The 18,853-nt window shown below is 38.3% G+C and overlaps 1 protein-coding gene across 1 annotated transcript in view; it reads right to left on the reverse strand.

Moving 5' to 3' along the window:
• LOC136867378 (trypsin-1) overlaps positions 1 to 18,853 on the reverse strand; it is a 124,815-nt gene that overhangs the window by 100,521 nt on the left and 5,441 nt on the right. Inside the window, exon 2 of the mRNA XM_067144558.2 lies at positions 13,772 to 13,845. Within this exon, the coding sequence (XP_067000659.2) occupies positions 13,772 to 13,845 (74 nt within the window). The remainder of the gene's footprint in view (positions 1 to 13,771; positions 13,846 to 18,853) is intronic.

Genomic DNA, 18,853 nt, shown 5'->3' on the forward strand with positions numbered 1-18,853 from the left:
GAATACTGAATGTGAATAAGACTGATGTCTTATGGAAACTAGAAAAATTAATCATAAGCCGAAAGATCCATAAACTGCATTGTAGGCTGACTAATGTCAAACCATAATTTAAGTTACAGAAGTTTTGATAACAATAAAATATTAAAGTGAATTAAAGATTATAAGAAAATGTTAAATTTAAATAGAGGTAAGAAAATTGATTGACAAGCATTCAAAAAGACTATTGAACTAGGAGGCAGGATCTTGAAGAGAAAACATTTGTAGCACTCATTCAGGGAGAAAAAGTTCAGTAAAACTGTTAAAAACTAGATAGCAGCGTTTAGAGCCTTCAGCCATAAAGTTTCGGTGGCTAGCAGAAATAACTATTTGAACAGATCTTCACCGGTGGCTAGACGTACCAGTCGTCAGCAGTATTTTAATAGGAAGAGCCATAAGGACGTAGTGCTACTGGGGAATGCGAAGAAAAACAGACGAACAAATCGTTGTTAAATGCAGATTCCAAACGGCCATCTGATGTGTTTCTGCGTTGAACATGAAAACTCTTCAACACAGGTGGTAACTGATGTTTATACTAGCTGCTTCTTGAATGTCGACGTGGCTCAAAGCTGCAACGAGAGCGCAGGAATTCGCTGGCGAGTGGTTGACCTTCTGATGGCTGAATGCATGCTAGTGATCCTCCTGCTATCATTATGTAGAGAGATGGAAAGTTCTCGAGGCGGAAGACCAAAAATAGCGCTGGAAAACTAACGATTAAGTTACTACAGAATAACAGAATACAAAAAATACGAAAAAAGGTCCTGAAGGAACATCAGTAATCTCAATAAATAATATAGAAAAGATTAAATAATTAATTGAAAAGAATAACGAAGAATCAAAGGGAAGACAGCGGCGAAAGGTTCCATCATCGGTACCAGTCAGCGCGAAAGTTGCCGATGACGAGGGCTACATGTCCAGGTGATAGTAGCCAGTAAGAAAATCAGGAATTAATGATCACAGGGTCAGCATACGTGCCAAGAAATTACAGAAAATTGTTTTCATTAAACCTGTGACGTGAACACACGCCAAATGTGAACTTATACTCTTCCAGATTAAAGAGCTCATTGAATTAGGAGCGAGTACAAGGTAAGATTAACATCAATAAATAACGATGTTGATCAGAAACGAGAGGTAACGATATTTAAAAAGTGTGAATATAAATTTGTCTTCAAACTTCGAGTACCTACGTTCATGTGAAGCATGAACCACGTGTATTCTCACCTTCGGGTGGATACAATTGTGTTTTTCGGGATCAACAGTTCGCTAAAACGTACATTATTAACACTGTACAGTGTCGATTATCGCTTTATAAAAACATGCCTGCAGTTACTAATAATTATGTCGCGCGCCAACACCAAAAATCGTCCTCCCAAACCAACAGTCAATCTTAACGGTCAATCGTAGTTGCAATATCTCATTCTCTTGATAGCGGATGCACTGCCAACATGTTCTTGAAGCAAATGTTTGCGTTCAGTTTACTGGAGCATGGCCAACGGGGTGAAAGGTTAACGGGGCTTATGGTTCCAAATTCTAGGTAGCTTCAGGTAGTTCCCGTCAGAAACTTTAGATGGCGCTGGAGGTCATTCACAACGTGTAGGTAGTCGTAGACAGGTTCTGTAAATGGCAGGCAAGTAGGCATGAAATGAGCGATATTAATAATTAAAGGCAGTTTGCCTCGAAGTGAAATCTTTTAAGTCTAACATCAGTCAATGGGATCTTCTGAAAAAGAATTAGTCGTATTGTGGAGATAATATAGCGGGACTAAATTGAATTCGAAATAATATCGCTTTTAAGCGATAGTTCCCATGATGCTACAGTATTTATGTTTGAATTCCAAGTGCCCATGTGCTTGTGCTGTAAATCTTCGTTCCTTTTGCTTGTTTATCAGAAATATATTTTCGCCAGTCCCCCTGAAATCCTGTATTTACTGTTTTAGTACACCTCAGGGGCTGGAAGCTGAATGGTTCTATTAATGTATTTCTGTATATTTCCTGTCTCAGTGCATTTAAGTCTGTTATTTTTATTTTCATGTGGTACTTGGATATTGATGTGATACCAAACTCTCTTGCATATGGTGTGCTCTGTTGTCTTGCTTTTGAAGGTATTTCTTACAATATCAGTTTTGTGTTAATGTGTCAGTCATTCATTTGAAGTTAAAGCTGCTTTGAGGTGTGAGGTTATGTTCTCAATAACATACAGTAGTATGCCATACTGAGCCGTTTCCTGCCGGCCCATAATAATAATTAGAGTATTATTTGACCCAATATGTAAAGTTTATTCATACAAGTTACAGCCTAATATGTTAAAGCATCGTATCCCAAGATAATTGATACCGGATGTTGAGCAAGACAGTAAGTCGCTGGATATTGCTTCATATTTCCGTGTGACCGTAAGAAAGGGTGGCGTAACCAAGCGTTAGCAAGGATCGACACGTGTATTAGATGTGTATGCCTGCCAAGTGTCTTCTGAGTGTATATTGTGATCAGAATGGACAGTATTAATTCCAGACTATTGAGTCTGATGTTGTTAAATGGCACAAGCATGCTAAGAAGGAATGAATATACATGAGTTTCCGTGTAGCCGGAGAAAGACGTTATCTCATGGAAAGCTGATTTCTGGCCTGTGTTTATCTGTAGACGAGAATGAGACGACATTTCCTTGTGACAGCCTCGGGAGACAGAATCCAAACTTCAGCATAGTGTTCAGTTCAACATTTCTTTTCATCTCGTAATCTACCCGGAAGTACATGACGGATGACTGAGCTGATGAGCGCTCAAATGCAGCAGAAGGAGGCAATGTTGCCCATTGCTTTCTTCATGATATTAAGGGTTATTTATATGTTTTCCCTTACAGGATGATGTTTTACATTATTATTTGTGGTTGTATACCTTGTCTCGTTGTTTTAAAGGGAACAGCCCGAGTGCTGAAGTATTTGTGGTTTATCTAGTTCTGTCTAGATCTTTTGCAGTGAACCGGGATTCACATTAGAATCTGTGTAGCATTTAAGATTTTACTCGATATCCGATGTATATATAGATGTGTTTAGTTTGATTATTTGAATTGTTGTAAATATAGTATAGGATATGCCCCTAGTATTTTGCATAACTTACGTAGCGTCCATTGCATCTTAATTATTTTTCTTTATAATGTAACTTTTATTTAACGGTAACATTTCGGCGACTCCCGATTTAACTTAACTTTGGAAACCGTATCGTTGTGATGCGATAGTGTGTAACTCCATACGGAAATACCACATGTCAGTGTTTGTGTACACTTATTGCCATACAATATAAACATTGGACTATAAGAAGAAGCTCAGTCTTGATGTATACAAGTGTTCTGTGTTGAACTTGATTTTTTTCAAAATTTGTATTATCATTCAAGTAACGTTTTAATTTCCATTTATTTTCTATATTTTTAGTTCATTTTGACATATTATTTTTCCTTGATTTAATTGTTTTCTCGTAATATGATCGGGGATATCTATCAATAAATCCATCTTACCCCCTATGTTTGTTTTTCATTCGTGTTATACCTCCAGTTCCTGTCATTGACTGATATTTAGAGTAGAACTTCGACTTTTTATCCTGATCCAACCGACACCCAACCCACACTCTGCCCAACCCTGAGTTAGTCGGATGTTCATACAGGAATGGAGGCATCGTCCTAGAGGGTATTTACCCTTGGGTACGGTACAATACGAACTAGAGGTATCAGATCATTATTTACATCATAGCAAGTACTTGAAAATAAAAATACGTGAATTACAATGTACTGGGCATGGAAGTAGTAGAACTGCGTTATAAAAATGGAAGGGGAAGTGAGGGGTTTGGGAAAAGGAGGGATAGCGACGAGCTGTAAGCATTACCGGATGTGCATCACTACGCTGGATATTACTTCTTTGCGCTGTTTGTTGATAATAACAGTAAGGTATTGCACACAATGCGCACTGGGGCGCTATCTCAAAATTCTGGCTGAAACTACTAGCGCTTTGTGACTTGGCACCGAAATTCATCACTGAGTATCCTCTTTGACAATGACACACTTCCGGCACCCTTCTTTGGCGGGAAAGCAACAGTATCATACGAAACTGCAAACGCGTGATGCACTATTGCTAATTCCCTGCTACCAGTCATAACGTATCTTGTCTATTGCACTCCCCGTAAATAATAATAAATCTGTTACGTTCTCCAGTTGACTGAACGACATGGAAAGCTGTTCTCTAATCCACCCCTGTTTTCAGGAGAATGTTTCCGCTTTCTTGTCTGTCCTAAACCGAAAACATCGAAGCACAATTCGTTCAATTTGAGACGTTTAATATTCCGGACTGAATTGTAGGAATATTTGCAGGAACCGTAGTAGAAGCCAGTGTAGGCCTACACTTCATCTCCCGCGCACAGCGTGGCACATTGTATTTGGGGCGAGTTCTAACAACGCCACCTAGGAAACAAGGCCGCTACCCTCAAAATGTGATGTCATCACAGTGCGGCCTACGGGTTTACTGAGGAGTACGACGTCGTGTAGCAAAGTACTCGGTCGAACTCGCGCTAACGTTAAGAACAAATACCCATTTTCAGAATTATATTTTAAAATGCTATATATATTACCTTTTCTCAAAAATATCATGAGCCATATCATACAATACGCCACCGTACAAATCAACAAGGACTATTTTATCATTATTTGAGGGTTAACAAGTGGTCTTTTATCACTAACATTGGTATAATTATGTTGGAATAATAGACATGCTCACGAAGGAAGATATAAAATCAGGGAGTGAGGAAGAGTAAATGACAATTCTGATAAACGGTGGTGGTTCTATAAAACTACACATTTTTAGGAAAACTTAAATCTCTTGTAATGGGAGACAATTTCTTCTTCCCTATAGTCACTAAATTTCGTTGTATCATTATTTAACAAGATATTTACGGATGTGTGCACAATAGAATGTACAATTTCATGGACAGTATGACCAGTAGTACAATTATGGGTAGAAAAAGCCCAGATATTTGAAAGTGAAACATGGTTCAAAATGTTTTGCTCACTTGTTTGATACAACAAGAACTCTTCCTTGTCTTCTAGGATGTTTTATGTTGCATCAAGGACGTAGGATACACATGATACTACTTCTGAGCTTGGAAAACATAAGCCACCTCTACTTGTCTGACTAATGAAGCTATTTCTGTCATCTTGAATTTCATTATCATCACCAGATACAAGTAACTTACAATAGCCACACTTACATACTATTAGAACAGTAACAATCTATATAGATTAATATAGGATGTACACTTCCATTCAGGTCATCTACGTCATCACCACCAACAAAATTAAGAGTCTGTGGATACGACACATGTGCAACATACTTTGAGAAACAATTATTTATGAAAATATCCTTTTGTTTGATAAAACAAGATTTCCTACTCTCTTCTCATAAACAGTGGTTGTTCTTAACAGAAACTACACATGTAGTTTTAGGAACAATTAAATCTTTTGTAACTGATGACACGTTTTTCCTTTCTACAGTCATATGGACGATCGAATGTACAATATTATGGGCAATGTGACGAGTAGAAAAATCAGATTTTGGTGTATTTGAAAGCGATACCTGCTGCAAAATATTTTTGTTTACTTGTTTGATTTAAGCACAATTCTTCCTTGTCATCCAGGATATTTCGTGTCACAGCAAGGACATCGGATACACACGTTACTACATCTGATCTTGGGAAACATTAGCCACCTCTACTTGTCTGAATGATGAAGCTATTTCTGTCATCTTGAATTTCATTATCATCACCAGATACAAATAACTTACAATAACCACACTTAAATTCTATAAGAACAGTAACACCCTGTGGAGAATAACATAGAAAGTATATTTTCATTCAAGCCATCTACGTCACCGCCCCTAACAACTACACAGAGTCTGCGGATACACATCAGTCACATCCTTTAAGGAACACCGATTTACAAAAATACCTTCTTATGATAATACTTTCTGATGATAAACAGTAGTGGTCCTAAAGGAGAACTACACTCACAGTTTTAGAAACACTTCAGTCTCTTGTAATTAGCGCCATGTTTTCTTTTGTATAGTCATTAAATTTGTTTGTATAATTACTCAACAAGATATTTACAATTGTATGTACAATTAAATTGTACAATATAATGGACAGTATGACCAGCAGTACAATTATGGGTAGAAAAAGTCCATATATTTGAAAGTGAAACAAATAACAGTATATTTGAAAGTAAGACCTGGTAAAAAATACTGTATGCTGCTGACTTTTAGATTTAAGAACAATTTTCCTTGCCATCTAGGGATTTTTGTGCCACAGCAAGGACATAGGATACACATGTTACATCAGAGCTTGGAAAACATAAGCCACGTCTACTTATCTGACTGATGAAGCTATTTCTGTCATCTTGAATTTCATTATCATCAGCAGATAAAAACACCGTACGATATTCTTCTTCTTTTTCTTTTCTAGCCTATTTCAATCTATTGCTGGATATAGGCCTCTTCCATATGCTTCCATCGTATTCGGTCTTGAGCCACTTGGAACCAGTGTGTTCCAGCCAACAGCTTTATGTCATCGAGCCATCTCTTCTGGGGTCTTCCATTGCCTCTATTGTGTTCCCATGGTCTCCAGTGAAGAATCTTAGAGGTCCACTGTTGCCAAACTTAAACTCTTTAATAATTCTATAAGAACGGTAACCCCCTATGTAGAATAATACAGGAAATACATTTTCGTTCTGGTCGTCTGTGTCATCATCCCCAACAACAACATTAAGAGCCTGTGGTTACATAACATCTGTCACATCCTTTGAGGAACAACACTTTACGAATATATCATCTTTCGATATCAGAACATCTCCTAATCTTTCTGACTTAAAATCAAGGGACAATCACTCTTAATTCTCAATTTAGCCTCTGTTTCAAAAATTCATCGCACAGATACATGGTAGTTTCCACCACTCATCTGTCGATACTTCCTAAAATCTGTCCTCAAGGTCATAAGTTTGAACCCTACCGGTGAGGAAGTAATTCCTTTACGGTGATCCAGTACATGGCCAAATCAGTCAAAGAAGCTGAAGTATGGTACAATGCTACTTGAGTCTGCTTACTTTGTCCTACTAAACCGGCAATGGCCCATTTTGCAAACTTGGTCATAAAATCAACAATGTGGTTGGTATCATGAGTTAATGATTCTTGAAATCTATTTCTCAGCCTTTGCCACTTGAGGAGAGTTTTCACATTAACGATATCCTACCATATTGAAATCAACTCAATAAAATTTGCAATTCCTTCCCAATTTTCAGTATGATTCTTTGGTCCCAGTTCTGTTAGAGCAGCAACAGTGTTATGATTTTAAAAGTTCACAGGAAATTTTACATTTTGCCTTTCCAGAGTAGATGAGTACAAGGACTTCAGCGTTAGACACGTACCATATTTCAACAAATTATCTTTCTCTAAAGCACGCAGTGTTTCCAAGGATTCCAGAGTAGCTATTCCTCCTGGAACATTGTCACTAAAATTTTGAAATGTCATTACCTGTCCCTTCTGATTAAACCAATCATTTCTTACACATTTTAAAGTATGAACACTATCATGAATAAAATACGGAGGTCTCTCTGTCACACTTTGTGTGGGATGGCCATATTTAATTTTCAGTTCAGGAGGATCACTAAAGAACGAGACAGCCTATTTACTGATTGAATTCTTTTCAGCAGCAACACCAAATACCTTAAGTCCTATCTCCTCTAACCTCAAAATCACTGCCTTACAAAATGAATACAAATCCTCTGCCTTAAGTTTTTTACTGGAATAATATGGCCTACATCTAAATACTTGGAATCTAAGCTATGGACTATGAAAGCGTAGGCACTAACAGCACACTGCGAAGTACCTTCTGCATGACCCACAATATTTCTACACTTATAATCGAATTGTGGTTTCAGGTGAATTTCATCAATTAAAAGAAAGAGCTCGTTGTTTATATCATCTAAGAATTCAACTTTCCTAGCAATATAACCCATAAAGTTAGACGACCTCTGTCCATTAACGGGAGACGTAGAAAAGTTCCTAGTAACTCTACTGAGTGTGTTCTCACACGGAAGCATCATACCAGATGTACTTCTTAAGTATCGATAACATTGAGGTGATATTGACCGCACAAGAGATAGGGTGGATCATGGGAGGCTACTCGCAAACATGAGTGCAATTGGACTAGACAAAGCGTGACTGAATGGGTGGCTATATTTCTAGAAAACTTTATCTGACCCTGTAATAATTAAGATGAGAATTCTTCAAGGCAATATTATTGGACCTTTATGTTTTGTTATGTATATCAATGATATGAGTAAAGAAGTGGAGACTTTTTGCGGATGAAATTATGTATAGAGTAACAAATAACTTACGAGATTGTGAGCAACTGCAAAATCACCTCGATAATGTGAGATGGACAGTAGGCAATGGTATAATGATAACTGGTGTTAAGTGTCAGGTTGTGAGTTTTACAAATAGGAAAAGTCCTCTCAGTTTTAATTACTGCGTTGATGGGGGTGAAAGTTTCTTCTGGGGATCATTGTAAGTACTTACGTATTAACATAAGGAAAGATCTTCATTGGGGTAATCACATAACTATGATTGTAAATAAAGGGAACATATCTCTGCACATGGTTATGAGGGTATTTAGGGATTTTAGTAAGGATGTAAAGTCTCTGGTAAGAACCCAACTAGAGTGAGATTCCAGTATATGGAACCCTCACCAGGATTACTTGATTCGAGAACTGGAAGAAATCCAAAGAAATGCAACTCGATTTGTTCTGGGTGATTTCCGACAAAAGAATAGCGTTACAAAAATGTTGCAAAGTTTGGGCTGGGAAGACTTGGGAGAAAGAAGACAAGCTGCTCGACTACATGGTTCGTTCCGAGCTGTCAGTGGATAGATGGTGTTGAATGACATTAGTAGTCGAATACGTTTCAGCGGTGTCTTTAAAAGTAGGAAAGATAACAATATGAAGATAAAGCTGAAATTTAAGAGGACAAATATTGGGGAAAATATTCGTTTTGAGGAAGGGGAATTAGAGATTGGGATAACTTACCAAGGGAGATGTCCAGTATGTTTCCAATTTCTTTGAAATAATTTATGAAAAGGCTAGGAAAACAACAGATAGGGAATCTGCAACCTGGACTACTGCCATAAATGCAGATCAATGATTGATTGATTGATTGATAGATTTCCATGAGTATCTTAAATTATATTTCGTACACTTGAGAAAATGCAATATTTCCATCAAAAATTGGATCCCATATACTTTATCATGTATGCAAGGAAGTGAACTACACAACATGTCCTGTATAGTGTTAATTTTGTCACTCGCTGAATTGGAAAAGTCATTGAATTGAATGATCACTTCATCAAATATAGAATTTAATTGGTTGGTGTTACAGTTACTGGAAGTTTCGTACTGCCTACATGATTCATTGGTGCACCTTCAATAAACACTAATTAAAATAATTCCTCATTGATAACAATGTAACACACAATCTTAGGAATTGGAACATCACGTAACAGCGTAAGACATACATGTGAAACCTTTTTCACTATCACACACGCAGGCTGTAATTTAATCTTTGCCTGAAGTTCGTAGAGGTTATGAAATGAAATCCTTTTCATGTGTTCTTATTCTTTTTGAACAATAATGCTTTCCTCGATGCTGGACTTCAGAAAAGCAATTCCGTGTCGTTCTCTGCGGTTCTCAGCATCTTTGAAATAATAATAATAATAATAATAATAATAATAATAATAATAATAATAATAATAATAATAATAATAATAATAATATTGTGTGTACAGCACTTGGGCCAATGATAGTACAAATTCTGCTATTATTATAGGTATTCAACTATATTCACATATAGAGTACAGTAGAACGTGTAGCCCACCTGCTTGAGACGAGGTTTGTCTAGGGGTGCTGTTAATAACCTTCCATTCTTAGGGTCATACATTCAAGTATTTCTCTCTATATCAGTGGACTGGAAATGTAATTCACAGCCCTGAAAAATACGAAGAATGCCAATATTATGCAAATAATAATTGAAAAATTATTTAAAAATTCAAGTAAAGATAAAAATATCATAACTGCAAGTCGGTGAGGTTAGGAGCTGTATTTAGTCCTATACCTCATCATTTGGTTATTTCATGTATTTAAGTTGCCCTGTATATTAACAACAGGAAATAAAACATTCAAATAACACTCTGAACAATAAAACTGGAAACATTTTAACTCACCACAGATTGTATGGAAGGCACAAATGAATTCCGGTGAATAGCTTTAATCCATTTCTCTTTGAGGTCTTCATCACTCGGAAAGAGTGGCCCGCCTGAATAATTACCCTTACAGGCAGGGATGCAACACTTACGAGGCATTCTCCTCAGAAAAGCACTTCCGTTGTTGTGGGGATCATAACACTTACTGAATTGCCAGCTACAGTAAACACAACATTTGAATAGAACTGCACTTTTATTCTGTACGGAACGTTACATTGTATTTTCCTACAATACCGTCCCTAGATAACAATATGTAGAAAGGCACTCGATGTATTTGTTTGCTGCCATGGAAATCATAAAGAAGACAGGTAAAGTAAAGTAAACTCGTGTCCTCATCCCGAGGTGGTGCAGCTCTTTTCAGGCACACCCCCATTGGAGGTGTGCTGCGTGTACCATTTCAACCACATACCAGCCCTCCTGCCATTCTTAAATCTCTGGCAGTACCGGGAATCGAACCCGGGCCTCCAAGGACGGCAGCTAACAACACTAACCGTTACGCTACGGAGGCGGACAAGAAGACAGGTAGTCTACACGCTTTCACCAGCGTTGCCAAGTGTGGCGAGAACCAACTGCTGCCCTCTAGGTTACTGTGGCGGAGAGATGACGTGGTTTCGCCACAATGTGAACAATATTTCACAGTAACAGTACTAGACCCACGTGTTTCGGCACGAAGATAACATTCAAACACCTCCAGACAACATGGATACTTCCACTTTACCACTGGGTTAGGCCGAAATGTTGTGACAGCAGCTGAGGTCTCGATAATGCAGCGGCCTTGTTTCCTAGGTGTCATTGGTTCTAACACGTTCACGGTAGAATTCAACATTACTTCTCCTTACCCTAGGGGGAAAAGAAACTTGGGATGTGTAATTTCCACTTAATTGATCTCAGAATGCGTCTTACACTTTCACTTCTAACCCATATTTCATGTGTACACGCTGTAGCTAACTTGTGTGGCAACGTAGTAAACCTTTTCAAAACCATAGCCGAAGACGTAGGACTTGTAGCCGTGTGAAGTCTTCTTTCAATATCATGCATCATACGTCATATGATCTTAAAGTAATGCAAGTAGTCATATCTGTTGAGAAAACGCCATACCGCATATTGTAATGATAATTCAGTTCAAAAACAGTACCCACATACAATTTGTTGAACTGTGTATACACTAATTTGGCTAACGCTGTATATTGATAATCAATCAATCAATCAATCAATCAATCAATCAATCAATCAATCAATCAATCAATCAATCAATCAATCAATCAATCAATCAATCAATCAATCAATCAAAACTTATCTTCATTTAGAATTTTCTCCCAGATCTCCTATTAATTGTTTATCTAATCCTTCCTTAAATGATTTCAAATAAATTCGAAATTTATCGGAGTTATCGGTCAGTTAATTATTCCAATCCCTAATTCCTCTTCCTGTAAATGCATATTAGCTCCAGTTTGTCATCATGAATTCCATCCTTATAAAATACTAGCTGTTACCCACGATTTTGTAAGCTGATAAAAATTAATTGTTCCTCGATACTGCACTAAGACATTATCCGTAAATCCCTAAAGTATTAAAACTCTCCGAAAAATTGCATTTCATTTGCGCCAGAGCCTCTTTGTAAACCACGTTTGTGGCATTGCCTTTTGGGGCTAAGATGACCAAGCTACTGGCAGAGCTAAATCTGGAACATATGACATGGAACTCTACATGTATGAAAGAGTCCAAAAAAAAAGGGGATTTCTTCATTTCTAAAGGAGATTTTTTGCTAGTTGCTTTACGTACACCGACACAGATAGGTCGTATGGCGATGATGGGACAGGGAATGGCTACGAGTGGGAAGGAAGCGGCCGCGGCCTTAATTAAGGTACAGCCCCAGCATTTGCCTGGTGTGAAAATGGGAAACCACGGAAAACCATTTTCAGGGCTGCCGACAGTGGGGTTCGAACCTACTATCTCCCGAATACTGGATACTGGCCGCATTTAAGCGACTGCAGCTATCGAGCTCGGTCTAAAGGAGATTACAAATACCAATATTCACGCCTGTAACATGTTAAGATTATGAGATATACTGTAGATATACTAATTTTAAAATCTGCCCTACTCCTTCGCTGAGAGTTCATCATTGAGGCTTCCTGTTCATAGAGTTCCGGGTTCGATTGCGGGCTCGGTCGGATATTTTAATCGCATGTGATTAATTCTTCTGGCTCGAGGAGAAGTGGTTTGTGCTTGTCCCAACACTCTCCTCTTTATAATCACTCAAAACACCACATTTCCAACCACAACAGGAATACGAAATAGTACTTACATCCCTATAGAGAGGGTTGGCGTCAGGAAGAGCATCCAGTCGTAAAACAGCGTCAAATCCACATGTACGACACAGTTCGCACCCGCGACCCACCAGGTGTGGGAAAACCGGTAGAAGTGAATAAGATATTCATTTTAAAATATCACCAGCTTTTTAAAAGATGTTCACCCTTCACCCACCCCCTTTAAGTGGATTTTCCAGAAAAAGTGCGTTCGTTTACTTTTAAAAGAGCTTCCAATTTTACGTCTGTAACATCTTCCGCTTCTGAGATATATGTACCCTCATATAAGGAATTCAACTCCTTCCTCACTTCTTTTCAACCCTCACCCCTTAAGTGGATTTTCTGAAAACAAAAAATTGTGTTCTTTAAAGGATATTCCAAATACCAAATTTTATGTCTGTAACATGTTATGTTTTTGTGATACATTGTAATCTCGCTGCTGTAAGCATACTGGAGCTGATGTTGCCATGGTTACGGCAGTTCATTTCTTTATCCGATTCCTAGAGCAGAGGTAGTGTGGTGCCAATATCTCAATAACGGTTGGTTTTAGGGCCCTTAGGGCTTAGTTTTGTTCTTTGCGTCAAGAGGCTTAAAATGAGCTTTGTCTCGTCCTTGTAACATAAACTCGATATTTCGCCTATATTAGCCTAGTATTTTTATATCTCCCCACGTCGACCCTACACTTCGAATTGTTTCGAAAGTAAAGTATAGCCTATAGCACTCAGGGATAATATATCTTTCTATTAATGAAATAATTTTTGGAATCGGTCCAGTAGTTCCGGAGATTAGTCATTACATACAAACAAACGTTGCCTCCTTATTTTTAAGTATAGACAAATAATGTAAAATTTTAGTTGACAATGGACTAATAACAATTTAATAAATACACTTCAAACTGAAGAAGGAGGAATACCGAGAATCGAACCCCAGTTACAGCGGAATGTCACGCTCTCCACTATGCAAAATACCATATGATAACATGAATCTGACTCTGAACACCAGATACAGAACGTTTATTCAAAGAAGCCTTTGCCTAAATCCTTAAATTCAATACAGGCATGCAAAAGAAATGTAAATATTAACAAGTCACACCTGGTATGGAAAATCTTTTATGTCGGCCTTTTCACCTCCCACGATCCTACCCATAGTTGGCTTCGAATTTCTCGCTGAAACATAAGACAGCATACTGACTTTAAACTAGACAAATTATTTTTAAAATACACTTACAATCGGTATTTTGGATTAGGAGTACAAGGAAGAGTTCATTATGGATGGGAAGAGAAGGTACGATGCTTTATAAAACAGTGATCGAATGAAAATGTTAAAATTTAAAAACTTTATTATTTTTTATTTTTTTTTTATTTTTTGCTAGTTGCTTTACGTCGCAACGACACAGATAGATTTTATGGCGACGATGGGGCAGGAGAGGGCGTAGCGAAGCACGGATGTTTTGCTAGTTACTGATAATATATCATTGCCCATTTTTTCGGCTCCATGGCTAAATGGTTAGCGTGCTGGCCTTTGGTCACAGGGGTCCCGGGTTTGATTCCCGGCAGGGTCGGGAATTTTAACCATCATCGGTTAATTTCGTTGACAGGGGGGCTGGGTGTATGCGTCGTCTTCATCATCATTTCACCCCCATCACGACGCGCAGGTCGCTTACGGGAGTCAAATTAAAAGATCTGCACCTGGCGAGCCGAACATGTCCTAGGACACTCCCGCACTAAAAGCCATACGCCATTTCATTTATTGCCCATTTGAAGTGTTATTTTCACCTACGAACTCAAAATATTATTTTTGATTCATTTTATGAGGATGCAATAGCTGAATGACATGTACCTATCTACTTACTGTGGAGTCCGCAGTTTGAATTCTGAGCAAAGCACCCCCCACCCCCCAAAGAAAATCATGTATCTTATTTACTATTATGCCCTTCGTTCATGTTGAACAAAACCATCACTCTATGTACCTTACATACAGGTTGCTGATGTTTGGAATAAGGCTGCTTGTTTTAGTTTTTAAATTTTCGAGCTCGATAGATGCAGTCGCTTAATTGCGGCCAGTATCCAGTATTCGGGAGATAGTGGGTTCGAGCCCTACTGTCGGCAGCCCTGAATATGGTTTTCCCTGGTTTCCCCATTTTCACACCAAGCAAATGCTGGGGCTGTACCTAATTAAGGCCACGGCCGCTTCCTTCCCACTCCTAGCTCCTTCCTGTCCCATCGTCACCATAAGACTTGTCTGTGTCGGTGCAACGTAAAGCAAATAGCATTTATGTACGTATGTAGACCTATAGACAGATTACATAGACTCATCGATCGGAGCCCCAACTTGCTCTTCATTCCACTGTTGATATTCTATAATTTGGTTCTTAAATATTTTACACATGTAATACACAGCTACATTCTTCAAATTGAGCAGACCTATCAAAGTTGGTCGTATGACATGAAAGTACATCTCGATCGTGGCATGTTGGGTTGCTATTTCAGAAAAATAGGCAAAGGAATAAACCTCCTATCAAGAAAGGTATTTCATAAAACATGGCGGCGTGTTCCCATCCTCCTTTAATACAGCATTTATTTATTGGACTATCATGATATAGCGTAAGCTGCTGTAGCCTAGCGACAATCTGCCAGTCAAGTCGATCCAATCTTGGTGCGGCTTTGTAGTTTAATAAAATGATACAAAAATTACTCATAATAAAAAACTATCCATCGGACTTCGTTCAAAACACTTCATAAACATTCTCAGACGTAATAAGATCAAGTTGTGAAATTTTCAGTGAAATCGGTCCAGTAGATTTTATGTCTATTAATCTCAAATATACCAACATCCTATTTTAAATATATAGAATGGACGCGTGTGCCGGTATATTTTACATTAGGGCCACAAATACCCACCGCAGATCACTGTTGTTTGTGTGTGGTAGTAGCTACGAGTTGCCCGAGGATGCACTATGGTGGTTGCGTGTCGGTAGCTGTGGTGGTGTGGTAGATATGGGGGTTGAAAGTGGCCAACTAAATATAAACATAGAAGCGTGTGTTCGTATGTTCCACCTTGCAGCCGTAAGTACCAGTCTCCGACCACTAGTGTTTTTGTGCGGTGGTAGCCTCGAGTCTCACAACGCGCACTATGATGATTGCGTGTCGGTGAATGTGGTGGTGTGGGAGATGTGGGGGTTGAAAATGGCCGACTATATATAAAATAGACGCGTGTGTTCATATATTTCACCTTGCAGCGACAACTATCCGCCATCGACCAGTGGCATTTATGTGCGGTAGTAGCCTGGAGTCTCCCATCGTGTACTGCAGTGGTTCTGTGTCGGTAGGTGTGGTGGTGTGGGAAATATGGGGGTTGAAATAGGCCAACTATATATAAAAATAGACGTGTGTATTTGTATCCTTTACTTTGCAGCCACAAATACCCTCCGTAGGCCAATGGCGATTGTGTGTGGTAGTAGCCTCCAGTCTTCAATCGTACACTATAGGCGTTCCGTGTCTGTAGCTGTGGTGGTGTGTGAGATCTGTGGCTTGCGAGTGGCTGACTTCGTCACTGAATGTGTTACAATGAGTGAGAATGTGCTGGGAGGATCGGAGTGAGTATACTCTAGCAGGCTTGATGTGTAATGCTTGGTTTTCTCGCAGGAGTATGGCGATCTCAATACCATAGCAGTTTTCTACCTGAGTACATCTGCGAGTATTTTCTGTACTTCATGTATATGAAGCAGATACTTACTGAAACAGCTTCTTAACAATATCATTGAGCAGTAACCATAACCGGCAGAGAAAGAGGAATATCGGTTTTCATACAAAAAATTCCATTGATCTGAAATGATTGGTCATTTTCTTTCGAACGATTACTATTTCCGGTGAGATTAGCTTGTAATATGACTATGAGTATGACTCAGCGTCAAACGTGTGATGGATATTTTTCACATGGTCAGCTTAACGTTACTTTCTCCCGTGTCGGACAAACAGTGAGATTATGCATGTGCCAGACTACAGGAAATCAAGTGCATTGTACAAGAAGGAATATATTATCATGAAATTACTTAGAAATTAGCATATTAATTATGTACTCCGACAGTGAATAAAAACGAAATAAGGAACAATTGCATGTTTTCTGTGTTATATAGAGAAAACTGCACGGATGTTCATGCTTCGCTTGTTTCTTTCTTTTTATGTCTACAGCTAGTATATATATATATATATATATATATCTAAAATAGACCTGTGTGTTCGTATATTTCACCTTGCAGGTACAACTACCCATCTCAGACCACTTGTGTTTGTGTATGGTAGTAGCCTCGAGACTTCCATCATAGAGTTATAGTGGTTGTGTGTATGTAGCTTTGGTGGTGTGAGGGATGTGGGGGTTGAACGTGGCAAACTATAGACGTGTAAGTTCGTATAGGCTTATTTCACCTTGCAGCCACAACTACCCACCCATCGTGCACTATAGTGGTTGTGTGTCTGCAGCTGTGGTAGTGTGGGAGAAGTGGGGCTTGAAATTGGCTGACATTAGCATTGAATATATTGAAATGAGGGAAAATGTAGTCAAGAAGGTTGTGAAAGTACTCCTTGGTTTTATATATCATCTTTGATTCATCTCGCAGGAGTATGGCGATCTAAGAACCATAAGAGTTTTCTGCTTGAGTACATCTGTGAGTATTTTCTGTAATTCTTGAATATAAAGCAAATACTCACTGAAACAGCTGTTTAACATTATCATTGATGCAGAAATTGTAACCGACTAAGAAAAAGAAAAATCGGATTTCATACCAAGAATTCCATTGATCTCAAATTATATGTCATTTTGTTTTGAATGATTACATTTTCCAGTGAGTTTAGCTTATAGTATGACTATCAATAAGATCCAGAGTCAAACGTTCCAGAATTTCTGAGTTAATTTGAAGGATTCCTGTTTCACTCGTGGTCAGCTCTACGTTGCTTTCTCCGGTGTTGGACGAGCAGAAAATCTCCTTGTGCATGCGCCAGACAACGAGACATCAAATGTAGTGTATAAGAATGTATCTCTGTGAAATGACTTCGAATGTAAGGTATTTATGTACCCCGAAAAAGTAATAAAAATAAAGAAGGAAGAGAAAGAGAGTGGTCTTTTAATGCGCGTATTTTGTATTATAGAGATAAAACTGCGCAGATGTACAAAAACCAAACGAAGAGGGTTTCCCTCAGCTAGTATTATAATAATAAAAATAATTCAACCCCTATTTTTTCTTTTCAATCCCCCTCCCCATTAAGTGTTTTTTTTCAGGAAACAAAATAAATAGGCGTTTCTTCATTTCTAAAGGAAATTCCAATTTTCATGTCTGTAAAAATTCAACTCAATTAAAAATTCTATCATTACCCTTCCCCTTTAAGTGGATTTTCCGAAAACAAAAGAATATATGTTTCTTTATTCTTAAAGGAGTTTATAATGAACCCATAATTCTACGATGAGAAACTTTTCTTTTTCAAATATTTATTTCAGCTACAAACTACTTTTTTTGAGAGCAGCCATGTTTTTATTTAAAAGTCTAGCTGTCTCGTGGGAACGAGCTCCCATTGTCTGAGAAAGCCGCAAGCTCGTGAAATGCCAGGACACTTCGGTGGACTTCGAATATTGAACAATTTATAAAAATTCAAGAAATTCTTCATAACGAGAGATTTTGGCGACAAGGTAAATCCAGGAATAAAGAATCTAAATTATTCTTAAACCCTATGTGAAGACAGAACCCCCAGGGTAAAAATAAATGCAGTTAAGCCTAGAGAAGAATTTGCGTCCGGCTCCCGAACTAGCGACACGTGCCAAGGCCAATGGATGAAGAAAACACGCGAAACGCCCGGGCAGAAATAATTCATTTCGCCTGTTGCGAGTATGGAAAAAATATGAAATGAATATCGTAATAAATCGTAAGTCTGTTCGAAGTTATGGAACAAATTTCATGAAAATTGGTCTATTGGCTGCGGAATTAGCATATTACACAATCAAGTTTCATGGTGTGAGTAGCGTCCTCCCATACGGCATAAAAGAAATCTCCCTTCGTATATTTCACACTCTCTGTCTGCTTGTTGGAATGGCGAAGCCCACGTCACTCGTCAGCAGAAATGTGCGGAAATTTGTTCTCCAAGTAACTTATTACATGTTCGTGTCCATGGTTCAAATATACTGTTA

This window comes from Anabrus simplex, chromosome 3 (assembly GCF_040414725.1).
Source record: "Anabrus simplex isolate iqAnaSimp1 chromosome 3, ASM4041472v1, whole genome shotgun sequence".
Lineage (NCBI taxonomy): Eukaryota > Metazoa > Arthropoda > Insecta > Orthoptera > Tettigoniidae > Anabrus > Anabrus simplex.